This window comes from Fringilla coelebs (assembly GCF_963513975.1).
Source record: "Fringilla coelebs genome assembly, chromosome: 3".
Lineage (NCBI taxonomy): Eukaryota > Metazoa > Chordata > Aves > Passeriformes > Fringillidae > Fringilla > Fringilla coelebs.
Window position 1 is genome coordinate 4423235 of NC_140030.1, and position 23084 is coordinate 4446318.

Sequence of the window (23084 nt, forward strand, 5' to 3'; positions counted from 1 at the left end):
GATTAAGCCAGAGTATCCCTCAAAGCCAGGGCTGGGGGTAGTCAGTCCCTAAGCCATTACCACCACACAGAGATTTGGCTGCCGTAGTGTCTGATCTCAAAAGAGAAGCTGTAATGAGCTGAGAGCATTCATCCCAGCAATGGGATTGCAGGTTTGATCTTTATAGGGAGTATAAAGCCTAAAGCAGCTTCATTCTGGGGTTTGAACACTAACCAATTAGGCAGGGGGAAGAATTGTGTCCCAGAACAGGCAGAATATCCTTTTAGGATGTGCCAAAAGTGTGTTGAAATCTTCAGTTGATATTTTTTTACACTGTTTGGTAGGAGATAATGGCACCAACAACACCAAGGGCTATTTGTGTTTCATGGTTGGAGGAATGGCAAGAGAAAGGCCAAGACTTCCTCCTAAATTAATAAAGATATTAAAACCTCTGAGAGGAGGGAAATAGGAAGATCTTGGAGAGCCCCAAGGAAGGAATGGGAAAAGAACATCGCCTCTGATGGACAGGAGATGTAGGGCGGGAAGGTGAGATTTTCCCCTCCCTCCACCTGAGAGAGAGAAAGCAATTTCAAATTTGATTCTGGGGTGTACAGATGAAGTAGGGTTTGCTTAGATTTTGCTTCCTCTGATCTCTTTGAAATCCATTGTTGCCATATTCTAAAACTTAGGTTTTTAGCTTTGTTTACCTGGTTTGAGTTAAAAATCATTTCAGCCATTGTTAGGATACAAGGCCTCCTGTTCCTACAGGCATGATAACTTTGGGATGAGAGCACTGGAGCACAGCAGAAACTCCCAATTTCCACATTTTGGGGTTGTTTCAAAAGTGCCAGACTGTTCATGTGCTGAGCTCTCAGGGCTGTGCAGGAAACACCTTCTGGTGACCAACATGAGCCAGGCAAGTTCTTTGACAGCAGCAAAATGTCGAGGAAAACAGTCCTGACATTCTGTGAGTAATTTCAACATTCATCCCAAAATAGAGTTCAAGTGGTTTTCCACATAGGAAAACTCTGCCATGTTCCTTTCAAGACCACAAAGCCTTCCTGTAATGAATTGGTTCTACTCCAGGTGGTTGCAAATGCAAGATCTTTGCAGAATTTAATCCTCTTGGATGCTATTTATTTGTCAAAACACAGATATTTAGTGCTGCTTAAGATGCCCTTGGAACATCAGGAAAGATGTATGACTTTTGTTGTAGTCATAGAATACCTGAAGTAGCACTAGATAGAATTTTTTGCCAAAAAAGCAAAATCTTGCCATCATTCTTTTAGGCTTCTCTGCCTATTACTTGTCTTAGATGTAGGTCTACAAGGCAGGGGTTGTGTTTGGCTCTGTTTGGATGCCAAGCAAGAAAATTGCCCCTGGATTTTGGGAAGGAAAGGGGTTAAGCATATTGCAAAATTTGCGAGCGTGCGGGTAACTTTATTTTCTTATTCTAAATCCAGAGAAGAAAAATGGAGAAGAATTGTAAACTCTCTAAAGTTCAGAGCAGATGAACTGATAGGTTTTAATATTTCAAAAAATACCTGAAACATTAAAGAGTTATAAACTCTTCAGAAATACTCCATATGAAATAGTAAGCTTCAGCAAAATGTGCTAAATATTTTAGTACAGGAAATAGAATACTTTCATATTTTTACAATTTCAACCCCCATTTTTTAGGATTTCTTAGGAGACAAGACATTCGTTATCAATGACACTTCCCCAGCAAACAAGGCACCTTTTGAGCAAATTGGAACTTACAAAAGCAAATAGGAAAAATCCCTTTTTTGGTAAATTCACATTGATTGGATTTCTGATGCTTAAGGAATACTCTTGGATGTTGCAGTGCAGTCTGTTATACTGTCCACAGACTTTTTCAGGAGTTCATTAGAACTATTTGGTTAGTTCACGATTAATGAATATTCTCTAAAAGTTGGAGCTTTGAGAGTAACAGATTTAATGTTTGTCATGGTTTAATGCTTAAAGGACTCCTGTCTAAAATTGCTAAACCCAAATATTTCAACTGAATCTGGACTTAAGTGACAGTTCATAATAATTTTTTTCTAGCATTTTTTGTCCACATTTAGAATAAGAAAATCTAATTTTTTCTCACAGGATCACACTGAATCACTTAGGTTGGGAGAAAAACTCTCCAAGATTGAGTCCAACCTGTGACTGATCCCCACCTTGTCACCCAGACCAGAGCACTGAGTGCCACATCCAGACCTTCCTTGGATACCTTCAGGGCTGATGACTTCACCACTTCCCAGGGCATTGGCAAGTGCTGAACATTCCAGTGCTGAACAACTCTTTCCATGAAAAAAATTCTTCCAGATGTTCACACTACTTGTTCTTTAAATAAACCTCAAAACAGCTGCTCCCATTACAAGTTTTACCTCATTCAGGGAGGCAGACTTGGACCACATCTCAAGTCATACTCAGCAATAAAGCAAGGAGGGAGATCCCAGTTCCCACCTGTTCCCCAGGAGCCCTCCAAACTGTGTCCAAGTTTCCTCAAAAACTCTTTCTGGGTTTCAAACTTGTGATATATATTAAGTTGTCTTAACATGTATCTCCTTGGTAAAAGTTTTGTGCCACATTCCTGAACTGTAAACCATGTTCTAGCTCTTCCAGAAGAAAAGTCCATGCTTGTATTTAATCCTTTATATCATCTCCTTCTGGATGGAGCACTTGGATCCCAAAGGCCATCCTGGTGCTCAGGACACAGAGGAGGTTACATTTGCTCACACAAAGCTGAAGGAGCTGGCATGGACACCTAATTCTGCTTGAAAAGGATGCAGCTAAAGAGAGGCTGTGTGCACATCAGGAGCCAAGGGACCATGGAATGGTTTGGTTTAGTTCCATGGGCAGGGACACCTGCAATGACACCTCTCAGTTGTTAAAATGTGCTCAACATCCATAGTGTTTAGGCTGCTTTGGGTTACTTTTCCCTCTCCTGTCTTGCAGCCTCTCTGGCCATTCTCTGTGGTCTGACACATTCTTCTGCCAGCTGCCAAGAGGACAGAGCCACCTTCATTGAGTGTGACATCCAAGTCCTGGTGGGCCCCTCCCAGCAGAGAGGATCTGTGTCCTACTTCTACATCTGTGGGGACACCCCACCCCAGGGACACTTTGCTGGACTCCTTGCCAGGTTAGTGCTGTGTCTCTCCATCAGCCCAGTGGGTCCATCCACAAATTACAGCCCCCCCCCATGGCTTTCCACCTTTTGCAGAGTTGTTCCAAATGATGGACTGAAGGAACAGATTCTCAGTTCTCACAATGATGGCAATAGAGCTGTTTAGCCTTGAGACCACTAGAGAGCTCTGCTGGGTAGTGGAATTCATTCCCTGTGCCTATCAAAGCATCTCCAGTCCCCCCTCCTTCCCTCCTGCTTTTTTAAAGTGTTTGAGAGACATCAGAAAATCCATCTCGTAAACAGCCTGCTTTGTTCCTTCTTAGGTTTTAATATTTATCTTCTGATCCAAAGCAACATCTGGTGGATGCCAATGGGAAGAAAGATTAGGCATTATGAAAAGCAGAAGTCTTCTTTTTTCTGTTTTTTTTTTCCTTTTTTTTTCCGTCTGTTTTTTTCGTCTTCCCCCCGCTCTGCCTTTCTCCAAGCACTTTCATGAGTAAAATGTCAAGGAGTAAATTCAGCAGGGTGTGCAAGAGTGCTTATGCCTTGCAAATCCAAGGCCAAGCTGTCCAGGGGTATAACTTGGAACTGTTGTCTTTGATGGAGCAGTGAGGATTTATTCCTGCTGAGCACGCATTTCTAGGGATACATGGGATGTCTGAGTTAAGGAATAAACAGGTGAATGATTAAAGATTTGGTTTGGAAGGGACCTCAAAGGTTATCTTGTTCCAACCCCATGGGCAGGGACACCTTCCACTATCCCAGGTTGCTCCAAACCCTGTCCAACCTGACCTTGGACACTTCCAGGGATCCAGAGGCAGCCACAGCTTCTCTGGGCACCCTGTGCCAGCGCCTCCCCACCCTCACATGGAAGAATTTCTACCTAATCTCTAATCTAAATCTCCCCTCCTTCAATTTGGAGCCACCCCTACTTGTCCTATCACTCCATGCCCTTCTGAAAAGTTCCTCTCCAGGCTTCTTGTAACTCCCCTTTAGATACTGGAACAAGTTGAAGAAAACTTTCCAGAAGGTATTTAGTAAATAGAGAATTAGAACAGCATTGTAATGCACTGTGCATGACTTGCTGTACGTGGTGAACAAACTTCTGGCTGCTGCATCTTGCCACAGTCCAGGTATTTCAGTGAAGTTGCAGAGATTTGATCCTCATCCTGACCTGGTCCTTGCATCACACCTGGTGTTGATTCACCAGAGGGAGCTCTGGATAACCTGAGTTGAGGGGAAAAATAAAAACCAACTGGCATTTACTGTACAAAGACAGCAATCTTTTAAACTTGATAAAAAAGATAAAAAGAGAAGTTTCCAACTAAAATTAATTAAAAAAAAACTTAACAAAGCTGTGACGCCTCTCTATGGGTCTGTCATTTCTTCTTCACCAGTTTTTTAAAATTGATCTAGATTTCATCAGGCCTGGACTTTTTCAGACAATTCCTCCCAGTTTTGAGAAAGTCAGTGTTAGGGAGAAAGAAATTATTTTCCTGCTGAGGAGATAGAGGGCAGAATTCTGCCCTGATCTGTACAACTGTCCAAAGCTACACCGTGCATTGGTAATATCTGTAACATCCCAGGAGATGGGGAGGACAGATTTTTTAAGAAGACAAAAGTAAGGAGACTTAGAAGGGGGGGAAAAAAAGTGAAATTGAACCAATTTAATCAGTTCTACTGCTCCCAGAATGACTTGTTTTAAATAAAGAAATTCCAGGAGCCTGGCCTTGTCTGGTTGAACTTTGTTTTGCTTTTCCTCACATCTGTGTGAGCCCAATCCAGAGAACCGACAAACCTGAGAGGGACAGGACAACCCCAGATGTGTTTCTTTTTTGCTTCTTTTTCCCTGGATATCAAAATTGTGCTCTGCTCTTCACTGATAAAAAAATGCATCCTCAATGATATACTCAATGATATAATAACAACAACAACAACAACAACAACAAAAACAACAGTAGCAACAACAACAACAACAATAATAATAATAATACTTTTTTTTTTCTTTCTCCTTTTCTTGGTTTGGGTTGCCACTGTGGAGAAAGTCACGAAGTCCTTTTACTGTTTGCTTATTGTTTTCAGTGTGGTTTTTAGTCCAGTTTAACTGTGAATGCTCCAGAGACAGGGTTTATTATTCCTCCTGGGAATCCTATCAGGGAGAGATTTATCAAATCAATCAACTTTTTTTATCCACTATTTTTCCATTTTTCCCACTTCTTCAATGTCTTTCTTATTGTCTTAACCTTTCACCCTATTGTGCTCATGCTTATCTTTTAGTTGAAAATTAAAACTTGGGTTGATTTTTTTTTTCTAGTGATATTATTTCTAAATTAAATGGAAGTTTATTTCTTGCTAAAGGGAAGCAGGGGCAAAGGTTGGTTGTTTTCAAAAAAGTTTCTTGAAATCTTAGAATGAATAGAAGGAAAAAGTTGAGAGGTCTGAATCATACAAATTAACTTATTTCAGAACTTCTGAAAACTCTTTTCCACATTTCAGTCCAGAAAAATATTTAATTTTAAAGTATTAATGGAATTTGCAGGAAAGTCTTAGAAAATTTAAATGTTTCCACCAGAAAAGAACTATTTTGAGGATTCCTGAAATAATACGTATTCATTGTTTTAATTAATAATAGTAAATAATAATAAAATATATATGAATTTTAGTTTGTGCAAATGCTCAAGGTTAAGACATTTGTCCCAGGATGGGGACGAAACCACTGAAGTAATTCCTGGCTTAAGTGCACATTGAATTTCTCCTGTTTTTCTTACTAATTTTATAGAATCACAGAATAGTTTGGGTTTGAAAGGACCTTAAATCTCATCTCATTCCACCCCTCGCCATGGGCAGGGACACCTTCCCCTATCCCAGGTTGCTCCAAATCCTGTCCAACCTGGCCTTGGACACTTCCAGGGTTGGGGCAACCACTTGGACAATGTTTTTCAGTGGTTTAAATAGGTATTTTCCTTATGTAGTTTGTACCACAGCCCATACTTTATCTGCTCATAATGGCAAAAGGATATTCCTTAAAAGAGTTGTAAGCTTTGCCATTAACAACCTGAATTCCATTTAATAATTTACTCTTTTTCATGCGTTTTCTTTAAACATTGCAATTCGTTAAGAGTGTTTCGGAATGTCCTTGCATGAGGACAGAAAGGAACTGGCTCTTACAAGAAAAGCATATTTACTTTTTGCAAAAAAAAATCCCAAAAAACCCATGAAAACCACTCAAAGGTCCTTGCATTGATTAAATGTTTGGGAAATTGTGTCCATGCCCTGCATGCAGCTGACCACCACCTCCTTCTGCCCTTAAAATTGTTGGTTATTTAAGAGATGTAGTTTTTTCTTGGATCTTTAAAAAGTACTTTGCAATCTTGAAAGACAGCTCAGTCCACTGAATTATTGTACAGGACAAGATCAATTCTCAAAGTGTTGCTATCAAAAGCCAGCACAGTTTCCCCAAGGCTGGCTTTTGATTATTGATACAGCAGAGGGAAAAGTTTATTTAAATATAAAAATAAAATTTGCTGTTAAAAGGGTTCAGCAACTTGCAAAGGCTTAAAGGCTTTTTTGTTGTTGTTGTTGTTGGTTTTTTTTTCTTGTTTTGTTTTTTTGTGTTTTTGTGGTTTCTAATGTGGCTGATTCCTTCACCACTTGAACTCTGAATAAAGGCACCAAAACAAACAGCCCCTAAATGCAGGTCAGAGCAGAGCTTTGTTTGCAGAGTGAGCTGCTGCATCCACCAGGGAAGTTTTCAATCTTCAGGGTCATCAAACCACTCTGATCATCACCCTTCCAACAAAGCTCTGAGTCCTGACTTTCCAGTTGGGTCAATTTTGGGAGAGATTTGGGCAAAGGAGGTGCTTCACCCCCTCTACTCCTCTCTCATGAGACCCCAGCTGGAACAGTGTGCAGCTTTGGGGTCCCCAGCACAGGAAGGATTTGGAAATGTTGGGGCGAGTCCAGAGGAAGCAGGATGATGATGATCAGAGGGATGGAGCAGCTCTGCTGGGAAAACTTGGATTGCTCAGCCTGGAGAAGAGGAGGCTGCGGGGAGAACTTCAAACACCATTCAATGCCTGAAGAGGCTCCATGAGATCTGGAGAGGGACTTTGGACAAGGGCATGGAGAGACAGGGGAATGGTTTCAAACTGACAGAAGGTAGATTTTTGAGAGTTGCTAGGAAGGAATTGTTCCCTGTGAGGCTGGTGAGGCTCTGGCACAGGGTGCCCAGAGAAGCTGTGGCTGCCCCTGGATCCCTGGGAGCGTCCAAGGCCAGGCTGAATGGGAGGTGGGAGGTGGAAGGTGTCCCTGCCTATGGCAGGGAGATAGAACTGGATGGTCTTTAAAGTCCTTCCAGTCCAAACCATTCTGGGGTTCTAATCCCAGAGACACTTTAACAAAACCCTTTTATATGGGATTTTCAGGAACTTGAGGGCCTCTTAAAATCCTGATCCTGCCTATCTGATCCTCTGCTTTGTTGAGTAAATCACTCTGTGAACTCTGCCCTTTCTTAGCTGTTCAGAAAAGCTGTGTAATTTCTGCATTGCTGGTTGTTGTGTTGGTGTTGCTGTAACTCCTCTCCTTTCTCCTCACCTTCCTACAACTTGCCTGTGTGAATCTGATGGTGGGGTGGGGAGGAGAGGAACAAGTAGCAATGACCAAGAGTCACAGAATTAGGTTGGAAAAGACCTCTGGGATCACCAAGTCCAACCATTAACCCTGCACCACACTTTGCTCACCACTAAACTATATGTTGAATCCTATAGCTCCCCACAATGAAACACTACCAAAATCAGCAGCTGTCAGCAGCAAAACCAAGAAAAAAATGTTTCTCTCCTACCACGTTTTCTGTTTCTTCTTCCCCCTGTGCAAGGGGAGGCTTTAGAGCAAATGTCTGCTGGTATAACTGGCACATATATCGAATCTCCTTAGCCTGGGCTGTTAAGTAAGTTTAATTAATTTACTAAGTTAATGTTCCAATGTTAGCAACAAAGCATCATTGCAATCAGCTGGGTAGCAGGAATTGGAACCCCTAAATGAGCTCATTTTTTCACAGTTGGAATTAGGGACCAGTTAGCCAGTTGTGTGGTTTTTCCAATTTCTCCCCTTGCCCTGGGGGAGCTGCAAGTTATTCATTCCCCATTGCTAAGTGTGAGTAAGATGGGGAGGGGGGAGACACAAACCAACCCTACTCCTTGTAGGAGTCCATCTTTGCTCCCAACACTGCTGATTCCCTCCCTGTTGTCTGCACTTATCTGCCTGCCTTGGTCCTAGACTGGCATTTGTTCCTGTTTGTGATGGTTTGGGGAAGGAGAAAAGCATCACTGAGAGATATTTACTGCATGTGTTTTCATCCTGAGTGTGTGCAGATAAAGGGGGGAAAAACAAATAAACAATAAAAGAATGGAAACAAAATTACCGAAATTTGCAAAGTTTGACAAATGGTGGCCAGGAGTTGCCACAAGCTAATGGCTTTCAATGATTAATAAGAGTAAAAATAATTGCATTTCATTAAGATTGATGACACCCCATTTAACCTCCCTTCTCGTTTCAGCCCTAAAGTGGAAAGAGATGAAGTTCTCATCTATAATAGCTCCTGTAACATTACCATGGAAACTGAGGCAGAGATGGAGTGTGAGGGAGCTAATCAGCCAATTACTGCCAAGATTACTGAGATATGGAAAAACTGGGGCCAGAACACTCAGGTATAATCAAATCTTTTTTACAGACTGATTCAAACAGCTTAAAATTAAATTTGTAATATTGTGTACATTTAAAGGGGGGCAAGAAAAAAAACAATTTAGGCTGAGCAGCAGCAATATATAATATTAAATGCTCTCCAACTTTGAATAGCAGTTCTAATGCAGCACAGCTGAATTAATGGTTAACTATGGCTAATCATGTATTTTATGAGACATAAATGAGCTTTACCTTATTTTCTGAGCAATCTATGTATTTTTTAACACTCTCCCTTTTTTTTTTTTTAATATAAATTCAATTTTCTTATAAAAGTGTTATTTTCTGTTGAGCAGAAATCTTAGCCATGAGGTACAGTTTCAGCTCTCTGGCAGAGACTTAGCATTCAGTGCAGCCTTGGTTATATTTGATTTTTGCTGCTTTTCAGTAGCTAAAGGAAAATGGGACAGTGTTCCCAGTGCTATCTGTGGGTATTGCAAGAAAAGTAGACATATGCTAAGAGTTCATGACAAAAAAGCTATAATCCTGAACCAGCATAAATTTTAAGACTTGATAGGTAAAAATGTCTTTGCTAACCTGAAATGTCCTGTTAGAGTCCTCACAGTTTTGCAGAGGGGGGGTTTAGCCACCTGAAAGAAGAAATTTAGAGGGGTTGGATATTTGTTGAACACCAATTATCCCTTCTTCATTCTCCTTTCCTAAAGGAGCAGCTCCTGAGATGTGGTGGAGACCTCCTGAATACAGGAACGTGTCAGTGGGGATAGTTACACACCTGACTTAGGAAAAAATCTATTCAATAAAATTTTCACACAGTCTTTTAGCACAGTTTAGGAAAATGAATTTAATTTGCTCAGCATCAACGCTAAAGCTACCACAGTGAGTTTAAACTCTATCTACAGAGAGATTTCCTGTATTTAAGGACTTTAAATTTACTTTGCAAGCCCAAAAAGTAGCTGCATTGTCCTGGCAGAGTAATTTTTGTGCATTTCTAGTGTTGAATTCTCTATATAGTTTTATAAATCTGATCTATTTTATATTTAGCAGTCTCTGAATACTTGCAAATCTACCTTACATGAATATTGCTATAGCAGTGGAGTGTCCTAAATTACAATTCCTTGCTTCTGTTAAGCCTGTCCTTGGTTTGTGAGGGAATGTCAGATGTAGAATGTTACCTATTAAGGTTCATTTGCTCATCAGCCTTGTTAGTTATGGTACCTAAAACATGTCCAGCTAAGGAGAAATACAACCCTCAAAAATTGTTGGTTGGTGACTGCAGGAGTGAAGGGAAGTGCCCAGGCAAGCATGAGATCAAATGGTAACTCCTCCTTACATTCCTATTTTCCTTCCCAAACGGGATAAGGGCATCTCTGGAGTCCCAGAGCCTGGGCTGCAGCACAGAGGGATATTCCCCTCTGCTGTCTGTGATCTGGGCTGTGTCACAGCTCCTGCAGCCCCAGCAATGGCAGGATGACAGCTTGTCTTGTGACTCAGGTGGGATGGGAGTGAGAAGAGGAAGAAGCTGTGAGGCTTGCTCCTGCTGTGGTTTTTCTGCTCAGAGTAGGGAAAACCAAGGAAGTCCTGAGTGTCCAGAATGTACAAATTCATTCAGAGCAGGATGAAAAGAGCAGCGCTTTAGATCTGGGATTTGCTGCTGCTTAATGAACCCAGTGGGCATTCAGAATCATTTTATCCCTCTTCCCAAAACTGGCTTGGGTGAGCAGAGGTGGATGGGTGGGGAGTTCAGATAAATGGCTTCAATTTTGGTCCCTTTCTGGCTGACAGCATCCCGTTAAGATTTACGACCTGGTGCAGCGCATGCATGCTTCACTGTGGAGGTTTAAATCATGTCATGTGAACTGGCCTTACCTTTCCAGTGGAAAAAATGGTCCCCAGGTTCAGCACTAAGCAGTGAAATGCATTAATAGCACCACGTGCCTTAGGATAATGGTGCTATTAGCAGGCAGCACAACTCTGTGTGCAAGTAATGGGGCTGCATCTCTTTATAATAACATCTGGCACTTCTCTTGCATGCTCATGCAAGGATCTCAAAGCATTCTGTAAAAAAGGGGCATGATCCTGTTCTCAGCAGAGCTACACTGCTCAGTGGTTTGTGTTCTGCTGCCAGCTGAAGGATGCCCAGGCAGGCCAAGAACCCAGCCCAGGTCTTGGGTGCTGCGGGAGGGTTTTTCAGAGGTGATTTGGTGATGATGGTGGAGCAGGATTAGCTCCAGGATGGCATTGGAAGTAAAAATGTAGAAAGGCTGACAGAGGCTTATGGGATGGAATGAATGGGCACTGGCAAGAAGAGAGAATAGCCTTGGGTGAGAGCAGAAAATAATAAATAAATAAAATGTAAAATATTGGTTTTGGGAACTTGAGCCTGAGAGGTAAAAATGGTGACATCACCAAACCTGCCAGAGTTCCAGCAACATTTGGACAACATTTTTGGGCACAGATTAGGGTTCTTAGGGCTGTTTTCTGCAGAGCCAGGAGCTGGCTTTGATGATCCTTGTGGGTTTCTTGAAACTCAGGATATCCTATGATATGCCCACTATTCTATCACACAGATTTTAGGGTATTTTTTCATCAGTTTTATTATTTAAACAACTTCATTTTCTGGTAGGTGCTGCAAAATCTATCACTCAATTTTTGTCCTTTCAACTCTGGTCTCTGAGCTGTTTCTTGCATGAATCATAGAATCCTAAATGTTGGAAAAAAACCTCCAGAAACATCAGGTGCATGGTCACAGCCAGGGATTGGCTCAGTTCTGAATCTAGAGGACTCCCAGAATTTCATGGGGATTCAAGGTGCTATGTGGAGATTTGTGATTTTCACGGCAGAGTTCATGAAATTTCAGTTCAACTTGGATTTTTCCTGATGTCTGGTCTGTGTCCCCCCACTCCCCCAGAGAATAATTTTTATGATTTTCATTAGAAACTGATTTAAGCTCTTGCCTCACTTTGTGTTTGAAGTATTTTGCCCTGGATGATTTAATTAGGTCACAAGAAATAAGCAGCAGGCCTCTGCCCCACTGTTGCATTCAGCATCATTAGTGTTTGTAACTTGCTCTGTTATTATCTAAGAAGAGTTGCACAATTATTTTTATTTCAGTATATAATGCAATTTAGCCTACTGAAAAGAGAGGGAGGGCAAAAAAAAACCCCAGCACTGATTGTATATCCCACAGGACTTAATTAGTTCACAGCTTCAAGAATGCACTGGATAATGGGAAGACATGAATTAAATAATAAAAGGGAAAAGAAAAGTTCTAATGCTCACTCAGTACCTGTCCACTTCCACCTTGGCTGCATAATGAGACGTCAGCTCAGGTGACACTGATGAGATGTGCAAAACACCCCAAAACCACAAGGAGAGGATGCTCGTGGGAGGGTTTGACCAGGCTGGGATGGCTCTGAACCCATTATGCTTAGTGAGCCTTCCCATTATTATTCCAGATCGCTGGACCAGACCTAATCATGATGCAAACATGCTGCTGGAGCAGCTCTTCCCTGCTCCCACTCCCCCTCCTCTGCTGGCCCACGTGGCTGATGGAATATTTGGCAGAGGGCCGATAGCACACATTCAGTCAGCCCTAGGGAGGCTGAACTAGTATCCCAGTGAATTCCCTGCCACCCAACCCTCAAGGGGTCCCTGTTGAGGGGTAGGGGGTTAATAAAAAATAACTTGCCAGGTAAAAATGCCATCCTGGATTATGGCTCCTCCTGGGTGTGCTGCGCTGCTTTGAGTTTGTTCTCAATAGATGTTGAGATTTAAGGGGTGGCTTGGAGTATTGAGGGTGTGTGAATTCTTAGCTTGGTGACTGATACAGGGATAACTGTTTTGTTCACTTCTCATGAAAGAAAAAAATATAAACCCCCACAATGGCCATGTCTGAGATATATACAGTCACCTCAAAAATCCTTTCTGTTCAGCTTCCACTTAATCAGGACTGGATCTTCAAATCCCTTGGATTCCTCTGTAGGTCTTAGAATCATTCCTTTCCTTCTTTTTTTCAGCCTTTCCCCCCTTACTTACCACCTCTCTTGATGCCAAAGTATTTGGAGGTGAGGGAAGCAATGGAATGGTTTCATTTCATTGAATGGTGGAGATATTTGGTGATTTACAAAGGTGGAAAAACCAAGGCAGCTTTCAGGGGGCATGGAAGGGTCTTTGGCAGCCCAGGGCACTCTGGGCATAAAGGACTGCTACTTTATTACTCACAGCAGGACTCATGAAAGGTCATGGATTGGTTTGGGTTGGAAGGGACATTAAAGTTCCTCTCATTCCAACCCCCTGCCATGGGCAGGGACAGCTCTTGGGCATGTTCTCCATCTGTGAGGGTTACAAGTGATGGGAAGTGACTCTTCTCTTTTACTCTCATTTTAGAGCTCATGTTGTGTGGATGTTTGATGGGTGCATTTTTGGGGGTGAAGGGCTCATACTTGGCAGTCCATGAGGAAAACCACCGCAGCAGGCTGAGGATAGTCAGGCTGGGCAGGGATCATAGAGTTCACAGATGGGTTTGGGTTGGAAAAGATCTCAAAAAGATCATCTAGTCCCAATCCTCCTGCCATGGGCAGAGACACCTCCCTCTAAACCAGGTTGTTCCAAGCCCCATCCAGCCCTGCCTTGAACACTGCCAGGAATGGGGAAGGAACAGAGCAGATTCCAGTTTGATATGGAATTTGTTTGGAAGGGGATAATAAAACAGCTGTTCTGTTTCATTCTCTTCTCCACTTGAAGAAGAACTATGGTGCAATAGATATTTAATTCCCATGTATCCATTTAGAGAGTACAAACTCAGAACACTTTATCTGGCCATGGGGATCACAACTTGCTGAGGTCTGGGAATAGTTTCATTGGATTTATTAGCAAGTAGCCTGATAGAACCTGACTTTATGTTGTCTTGGGCTGTGAGTAGAGCTCCCGGGTCCTTTGGCAGTGCAACCAGCCAAAAATAGCCATGTCATACAGGATGGGACATCAGAAGTAGGACTAGCTGAACCTCTTCTACAATATTTTGTGTGTTTTTTTCATAAATATGCACTTTTAACAAACCAGCAAGCCTACCCCTTGCATCTTCAAATTCCCTGTTTTCTTAACTTGATATCTTGGTCACAGTGTTATTTTCAGAAGGAGGTGAGGAGGGCAGTAAAACCCACCAGATCCTCACAGAAAAGGGGTGGAACAATCCATAAAAAAAACAAAAACAAAAACAAAAACAACTAATAAAAAAAAAGCCACAAAACCAGTCTTGGGGTGTGGAGGCTGCTGGAGCAGAGAGGTACCATCTGCAAGGTTGTTAAGTTGTAGAGAACCAAGATGGGCTCCCCAGTAACCACAGGCAATGTGAAGAGATAAATGGTTGACCCGAGCCCGTGTCAGGCAAGGATTGATGCCACTATCAGCCCCAGTGCCTTTGCAATGATTTTTTAAAAAATCTCTGATAGAGTGTGTTATCTAGTTACTGGCACGAGGGCAATGGCCTGGAGGCAGCAGGGAGGAGGGGGGAGGAAGAAGGAAAGGAGGAGAGGGAGAGAGGGAGAAAGGAAAAAAAAAAAGGTCATTCCAGGAGGACAATCTCTGTTGGACTAAATGAGAAAATAAGGGCCTTGCTCTGGAAGGGGATGGTAAATAAATAAATAAATAAAAGGAAAAAGGGGCTGCTAGGTGTGTAAGGAAAGGTTAAGTAAAATTGCTTATTTGTTTTCCTTTTTCTTTTTTTCTTTTTTTTTCTTTTTCTTTTTTTCTTTTTATTTCTTTCTTCATTTCTTTCTTTTTTTTTTTTCCCTCCCTTTTAATGGGTTCAGCCTTGGGCTGCAATGGGAAATTTAGGAGTTGTGCTTGTGGTGTGGTTTTATTTTTCCTTAACTTTTTGCTTCCTGATTTGAGTTTAACTGTTTCCTCTCCTGCTGTTAGATTAAAAATTAAAGGCTGAACTGTAACTTTCTCTTTTTCTCCCCCACATTGTGAAAAACCTCTTCTTTTTATTTTCAAGCCCACCATCTTTCTAATGTCTCTGAGGAGATTCCTTCCTGAATTGTAAGTGGCTTTCAGGGAACACTCTTCTCCCCTCCACTCATAGAGCTGCATTGGAAGCTGTCCCCAGGATATCCTGGGGTGTGGAATGCCATAACCCCCAGGATAGGATGCCAGTCCCTGTAATCCAAAGCACCTCAAAGCTTTTCCATATGCATTTAAACACACCTGTGTGAAATCAGAACTGAACACTGCATAGTTTAATGAGAGCTGTTTTCCTTTTCCCACTTCCATTTATCCCTGCTCCCAGCCTTTAAGAGATACAGATTTGGAGTGAAAAGCACCATTTTGGAAGTGCTGCTCCAAGGACCAAAAAGCAAATCTTTCCCTTCCTGTACAAAGGAAGGCTCCAATACAGGTCAGGAGGGTGTGTGGAAGCTCCCTGAGTGACTGTGGGCTTGTGTCCTCTCCTCTTGCTCCCAGGGGCTTGCACAGAGTACCACTTCTCTGTTTAATTATGACAGAACCTCTAATTGACTCCTTCAGCAATTCAGCTTTCTGGAGGGGAAAGATTGTCTGTGTTTGGAGCCATGGCTTTGGCTCTCTATCTGTGGGACTTGGTCTCACAGAATGATTTGGGTTGGAAAGGTCCTTAAAAGATGCAGATCCTTCCACCAGGCTGGGTGTCTCAAAGTCCTGTTCCACCTGGCTTTGTCTCCTTGTGGGAAGGCAGTGGGAATTCTGAGTGTCTGGACTGTGATGGGGCGTCCAGCCTTGGGCTCTGGGTGAAATTGGAGGAAGCCTCGTGCCTTCTCCAGCTGCTCATCTTGAATTTAATGGGAAAAGGGCTGAGCAACCTAGAAACACACCTAGCCCAGGCTTGTTCTGCATTGGAGTGTGGCTTAACATACCTGATGGTCTTGTGTCGTTGTTGAGACAGAGACAACACAAAGCAACACACTCCATTTTCAGAAGGCTGCAAACAGTTTTGGTTATAGATGGAAGCTTTTTATACATTCTTACAAAACTCATAAGTTTACGCTTTACTCACTGGCCACAAGAGACAAAGAAAGTGCTCATTGGAACAGGCAGCTACAGATTTCTCTTATTTATCCTTCTTTCTTTCTTGGTTTCCATGTCAACGACCTTGGTAAAAAATTCTTTCAGGGGTAAGCATGGATCCTCTTATCAAACTTCTCTCTGGCTCACAGAAGTCACTGGAAAACCTCTTCCACAGTCTTGTCCTTCGTGTGGTGTGATGTGGGATAAAGATGTGGCCTTTCAGCCCCTCGTGTCACTAACAGAGGACTCTGTCACCCTCTGACTGTGTCCTCTCCCCAGTCCCACCCAGAGCAGCACCGTGGGCTGGATGCTCCACATGGTCTTTTCTGTGTACCAGAGGCATTGGCAGACCTACAACTCCTTCCCAAACATTCCTGGGGTCTGGCTCAGCACCCAGCAAGGACTGGGCATGTGGGGGACCCTCTACTGAAATTTGGGAGATTTCAGTGGCATAGTCTTGGCCAGAGTGGGATCATTGAAGGGATTCTTGATGTGGTTGGGCCATGGATGTAGTTCTAAAGTTCTGAGTCTGGTGCCTGGCCAGTCCTCTGCCCACGAGGGCCCAGATCAGGTGTCCCACCCCATCCACAAGAAGGGAGAATAAGTCTTGGATAAAGTGTGTGGGAGGGGAACAGAGTTATGATTTATTTCTTTGGGAAAAAAAAAAATCAATCCTGAGGATAACAAAAGCCTGAACATTTGATCTTTTAGCAAACCACTGGTAGTGATGGAGACACAATCATCTTGCATTATGATTTCTTCTGTGCACAGAGTTTAGAGTGAGGAATAGAGAAAGTTTTTTTCCTGGTTTTAAAGTTTTTCCTGGTTTTGTTACTGTTGGTGCTATCACGACATTTAGCATAGACTAAAAATGTGAACTAGGTGTACAGCTAGAGGAAAAAGCAAATATAAAGTAGGGAGATTTCAGTTCAGAGAGCATTTATTAATAACTTAAAAAAAAATGCTGTAGCAGGAGGGAAAACCAGAGCTCTCTGCCATGATGAATCTACTCGAGGCTTCCCCCTGTCTCAAAGGAAAGGGTTAATTTGATGTGGCTGCCAGTAAAAGCAAGCTGTTTTCATGATGAGCCTGTAATAGCCGGGTGATAGACTGGCTTAACAACTGCTCGCTAAATGCTGGGTACCACCCCCTGATTGGCAGCTCCCTAAGTGGAAGCCCCTCGTGTCCAATCTGTCCTGAATTGCTGCAGTGCAAAGGACTTCATTAAGGGATTGTGAGGGGACCTCCTAAAAATCAGCAAATAATTACGCTGGGGAGGAGGGGAGGGGACCGAGAGCTCTGTGGTCCCCGTGAAGAAAAGCAGACTGCCAGGGCAGGGAAGCATCAGGTGAAGTGGGTGCTATAAACACTTATGCTGGGTCTTCTCAGTAAAGCTCAGTTTAGCCCTGTCTATGACTTAAACAAAATATTCCCGGTCAGCTCCCTGGGTGGTGGAGGGCTGGGAGCTGTTAGCTCATATTCAGTTAAATTTCAAATGTCAGAGCTTGTTAGTGGTGATTTTAGCCAAAGACAGTTTGTGAGGAGCTGGGTAAATTTGAACTTCCTCAAATAAAATTGAGGAAAGAGATTGCTGTTTTGCTTATTGATTTATTTTCCTGCTTTCACACATCTTCTCTGGGTCTGGGATTCTGATCAAGGGTCAGGCTCAGCTTCACCCACTTAGGGGTCACAGTACTCCCTCTTTCACACACACTTTCTTCCTCTTTCATTCCCAAATTCACCTTTATTTGCAGTTTTTCCTCCTTCCTTCATCTGTGTTTGCTGAGTAGAAGATGCAATTTTTGCTTTCAGTGTTGAAGGGAGCTTTTCCCTGAGCTCACCAGTAAACCCTGGAGGGCAGGCACAGGAAGGCAGCACAGATAATTCTGTGGTAAATTTAGGTTAGATATCTAGGAGAAATCCTTCCCTGTGAGGGTGAGGAGACCCTGGCACAGGCTCTTAGAGAGGCTTTGGCTACCTCATCCCTGGAAGTGTTCCACACCAGATTGAGTGGGGCTTGGAGCAACCTGGTCTAGTCAAAGGTGTCCTTTCCTCTGGCATAGAGTTAGATCTAAATGGTCTTTAAGGCCCTTTCTTGCCCAAACCAGTCTGTGATTGCATGATTCTCTGAAATGATTTGGCTCAGAAGAAGTCGGGCAGTCAGTGTTCTTCTGCAGTGACTTTTTGGGAGCCTTAATAGGGTGAGTCAGGGAATGGAGCCACTAAGCTAAAAATGTTAGATGGCCCAGACAATGCTGCAGAATTGAGTTTTTTCCATGCTGAAAGGACTGTAGATGCTGGTCACTGGCATGGCTCCAAGCCAGTGCTCAATTTCAGATCTGGAGGAGGGAATTTCTGGTAGGTACATGAAGGGTTTGAATAGAGGTCTCACGGGTAACAATTCTGGGTGGGTTTCTCCAGCTGATAGCTGGCATTTCCACTTTTACCTTCATCCTCTTTTGTGTGTGTGCTCTGGGATGGTATCCAACTCTCTCCAAAACAAAATTCACCCTTGGAATATCACTCAGCACACATCTGCATTCTTTAGCATTTGTATGAATTCAAATACTGGGGTAAGGATGTGCCAGCAGGGACCCTTGGGTAGAAGGACCGTGGGTTTCATATCCTGCCAAATGATTCACAGGCAGACAAGTGTGTGTGTGTGTGTGTGGGAGGCAGAGAGTCAAGGCCATGGAGTGTATTATTGCAGGGATCTGTATTCCCAACAAAGATGAGCTGTTACAGCCCTGTTACAGACAGAGGGATATCTTTACAGCTCAAACAGCAGCAGTTTGTGCTTTCAATTCAAAGGCTCCTCAGTTCAGAGGGCAGTGTGTTGGTGGGGAGGTTCTCTCTCACGATAGGCTCTCATCTTGTCTGATTTGAATGAAGTTTGGGCTAAAATCTCCTGAAATGACAAGAGCAGTTACTGTCCCGTGACGTGTGTGATGCTCTCTTCAGTGGAGGAGTTCTCATTCAGGCCAAGTGGTTCAAAGTGCACTAAATTAACTCCAGCTGCCTTCTGGCTTCTGTTGTGGGGCTGTCTGCACCCCTGAAATCATCTTTCGTGTGCCACTGTGATCTCAAACTACTGAAAAAAAATTAAAATTAAATAGGTGGAAGTGCTGTTCCATTGAGAATCAGTTCTAATTTTAGCTACATAAAATAAATGTATTAAAGTGTACATATCTGTTGCAGACATGTTCTCATTTCAAAGGCGTCTTGTGGTGGGGATGTTCTCCCCTCTTTGTGCAGCTCCTTGTGCGGTGGGGTGGGAGGCTTTATCTGGATTTATCAGAGTTAAAGAGACACCCCTGGCTGAAGGAAAATGGCATGGGTGTTCCCAGTGCTCTAAATGCCACTCAGTGCTCGGATTCCCATTAGGAACTGATAAATTGAGCCTGGAGTGACAGGGCAAAGCTGGCCTTTGCTGGGGTGTGACATCGTCCTTGCCCCCATGACCCTGTGATACCCTGTTGCTTCTGTGACCTTTTCTGTACCAGTCCCATCTTCACCTTTTTACCTTTGTGGCAGATAAGTGTTTTTGATGATGACAATAAAGATACCACGAAGCACTTTTATTCTTGGTTGCCCCATCTGGGCTGCGCGGTTGATCCGAAGGGCCGGCGCTCCAGTCAGATTGCACTATCAGATGGAGCTGGCTCTATTTCCTGCATTATTCTTCCTGGCTGTTCCACATTATGCAATTATGTTTGCATTTAAACCTGAGCACTTACCTGTAATGATGCTGTGGCTCAGTGCACGATACATTAGAGCAGCAGATAATGCACACAGATAGGCTGAGGGCAGCATGTTGTTGATGTGCTAAAGCTAAACAGGACACTGAGTTTGAAAGCGGGCTCTGAAAGCTCGCAGCTTGGGAGGAGCTGCTCCAGAAGCTCACATTGCTGAAATAACAGCTGTGCAGGGTGAGATTGTCTACCTGAGGGGCAGGTGCAGGATTGTTTCCATTGCAGAAGTCAGACACCAGCACTGTTGGTCACTGCCATGACTTCTGCAGTAGCAGGAAAGCCTTGGAGTCCCAAATCTTGCATCCCTGTAGCACAGCGTGAGGTGAAATGATTCTTTCGAGATTTAAAGGAAGCTTAGAGGAAGGCTGGAGATGAACTTTTAAAAAGGGCATGGAGTAACAGGACAAAGGGTAATTGCTTTAAGCTAGAAGTTTTTTTAGATTAGATATTGTGAAAAAATTCTTAGCTAAAGGGTAGCGATGCCCTGGCACAGGTTTTCCAGAGTATCTGTCACTGCTCAATCCCTGGCAGTGTCCAAGGCCAGGCTGGACAGGGCTTGGAGCAACCTGGGATGGTGGAAGGCATCCCTGCCCATGGCGAGGGGTGGAACAGGATGAGCTTTAAGGACCCTTCCAACTCAAACCTTTCCAATTTTATGATGAACCTTTGAGAAGTGGCTGTGTCTCTGCTGCTGGCCAAGCCCTTTACACCTCATCACACCTGCAATCATCCCTGTGATGCAGGGATAATTATGAATGCTGCTGCTCTTCATCAGATCCTACCCTGGGTAGATGGTCATGCTCAGTAATAATCCATGGCCCTCACTCGTGGGCTGAGGAGATGTTGATGCAATTAAGGCAGAATCAACATTTGTCCTTGGATTGTGCAGTTTTGCTGTCTGATTGCTGTATTTTATGCATAGGACAGATCAAGATGTAGCCTAAACACAGTTTGCTCTCTTCCAAGCACTTTTAAGTCTTTGCCTGGTAAATCACTGCAAAGCCCCTGCAAGCCAGCCAATGGAGATGGTTTGTGTATCAACTCACCTGTATTCCCAATGCTTCCATGGGAGCTGTGGGAAACTGGATCCCACATTGGTGCTCTGACCTTCTCAGCTGACTCTAAAACACAAGGAGTTCCACCTCAAACTGAGGAAGAACTTCTTTACACTGAGGGTGTCAGAGCCCTGGAGCAGCTGCTCAGGGAGGGTGTGGAGTTCCCTCTTTGGAGACTTCCCAAACCCACCTGGATGAGTTCCTGTGTCACCTGCTCTAGGTGACCCTGCCTTGGCAGTGGGGTAGGACTAGATGATCTCCAGAGGTCCCTTCCAAATGTCTCTGTTATTCTGTTTATCTTCCTACCTGATCCAAAAAAATCATCATCAGCTCTCCCTGGCACTGTTGGGTGGATGAGCCTCACTCTTCCTACCCCATTTACTGTAGCACCCATTCAGAAATCCTGCTTGCTGACACATAAGGACATAATTTGGTTACTTTTCCTGCAGGTGGTCGGCAAATTGTTGAGCTAATCTTTGCATTTGCAATATTTGCTCTAAGATTAGTAAGTGTAACTCAAGCTCATTCAACTGGGAGACAATATTTGCACAGTGCAAAGGCTGACACAGTCACCAGGCTTGGTTATCCTGCTTGTGTAAACAACTTGATGCTGTAATTTTCTCATTACCATTAAATTGCTGTTTTTAATTTGTCTCAGAAGCCTCCATAGTTTGAGAAATGGCTGGTTTAGAGAGATGTGCAAATTATGTGTGCCCTTTAACAGTGCTCTGGAAAGGAAAACCCAGCCCTGTTGTATCTAAACTGGAAGGTAGCACTGAATTCCTCAATGTGTTTGCACTGAGGATTTTCAGCAAGCTGGGCTTAAAACTCTGTACTAGGGTAGTTTCCTCTGTAATAAATAATCAGTCACTGAATATCAGGTTGTAAATGAACACTGTGAAGATTCTTACGAATTAACAAGGAGTTACAAGAATATAGACATTCTGTGAAACAAGGCTCTTCATATGCTCCAAGAGAGTTCCTCTGCTTCCCAGGGCATTTTCTTTAATATTTGAAATGGAGATTTCTGATTTTAGGCTTATCCTCCCATCATGACCCTGAGGGACCTAAGAACAGCACTTTGTTCTCATGTGAGTGTGGGTTAAGGGACCTTCCCAGAGTTCTCAGGGTTTGTTTAATTATGGAGTGAAGTTTAATTATAGAGTTAATAGTGTTCATATCCCTGCATTATTTGGTATTTTACATTGAATTTGGGTGAGTTTTGTTGCCTGTGTGTACAAAGATGGCTCATCTATACCTGGGATACACCCCCTGACAACAGTGATGTCTTTTCAGTATCCTCTCTATAAAAGCACCATTAGATTTAACTAATCCTCCGTGTCCTTAATTAAATGCTTCTGGAGCAAGGAGCCTTACCTTCTGTGCTTCAGAATTGCAGTGATTACTCCCCTGCTGAATAAACCTTTTTTTTTGTGGTTGTTTTTTAAGTGGCTTTGCTGGTTTTGTTTGGGATTTTTTTTTTTTAAACAGGAATTAAGCTGTTTCTCATGCCATTGTCCAGTTGCAAACTGGCTTGAGACTGACTTGTGCCATGGCCTCTGACCTCCAAAACTGCCCACTCATTTTTTTCCTGAACTAATCAGCTCGATGAACTATTTACAGTTGGCTTTTGGGTCTTCTCACTGCTTCTGTGGCTGCCCCTGTCTGAGTAATTAATGATGCTGTGGCTTGTTTATGGTCTTGAGTTACTAATGCTCTTGGCTGCAAATGCATTTTTACCTCTGGGACATGCCAGTTTCCTGGTTCTAGTCCCACCTCACCAGCCCAGGTCAATTTTTTGTGTGTAAACAGATTTATCCTCTAATAGTTTGGGAGAGACTAGAGTCATTCATCAGTCCCATAGAGAACATGCCCAGCCAGATTCTTCCCTTCTTGTGCCTGTGCGACTCAGCAGAAGTCAGAGAGATTTCTGCAGGACAGCTGAAATTAAAAGAAATAAGAAAAAGGGGAAAATAATCCTTTCTTTTTAACTCAGGGTACAAGGAGTCTCAGTTAAAAATAAAGGTATTGGATAGTGCATCACATGTCCAGCCATGAGCCCTGATCCTTGCTGTATCACTGCTTTGGGAGTAATTAAAGAGGGACCTGGTGGGATAATCCCACCTGCATTTTAAAGCTGGAGTAGTGGGTAAAGCGAAGTTACACAGCAGCAGATGATGCAGACAGTGATAAAAAAGATCAGCTTGTGGCCTTGGAAATGGTTTATTGGGTTGTGTTCCAGGCTTGTCCTGTCCCAGGCAGTCATGTCAAGAATGCTAAATCATAAGGGAGAACTGAGCTTGTCCCTGGAAACCTGTTCCAGCCTCTCCACGCAGGTATATTCAGGAGCATTCTGCTCATTTACATGCTTGGTTTATTTGTAGCTACAGTTCCTTCCAGACTTCTTGGGGATAATAATGTCTT

General features: G+C 43.1%; 1 protein-coding gene across 1 annotated transcript in view; it reads left to right on the forward strand.

Moving 5' to 3' along the window:
* Window positions 1-23084, forward strand: part of PKHD1 (PKHD1 ciliary IPT domain containing fibrocystin/polyductin) — a gene marked incomplete at both ends in the record, with an annotated part of 235736 nt that overhangs the window by 46551 nt on the left and 166101 nt on the right. Inside the window, 2 exons of the mRNA XM_084201664.1 lie at window positions 2947-3130; window positions 8670-8820. Coding sequence (XP_084057790.1) covers window positions 2947-3130; window positions 8670-8820 — 335 coding nt within the window. The remainder of the gene's footprint in view (window positions 1-2946; window positions 3131-8669; window positions 8821-23084) is intronic.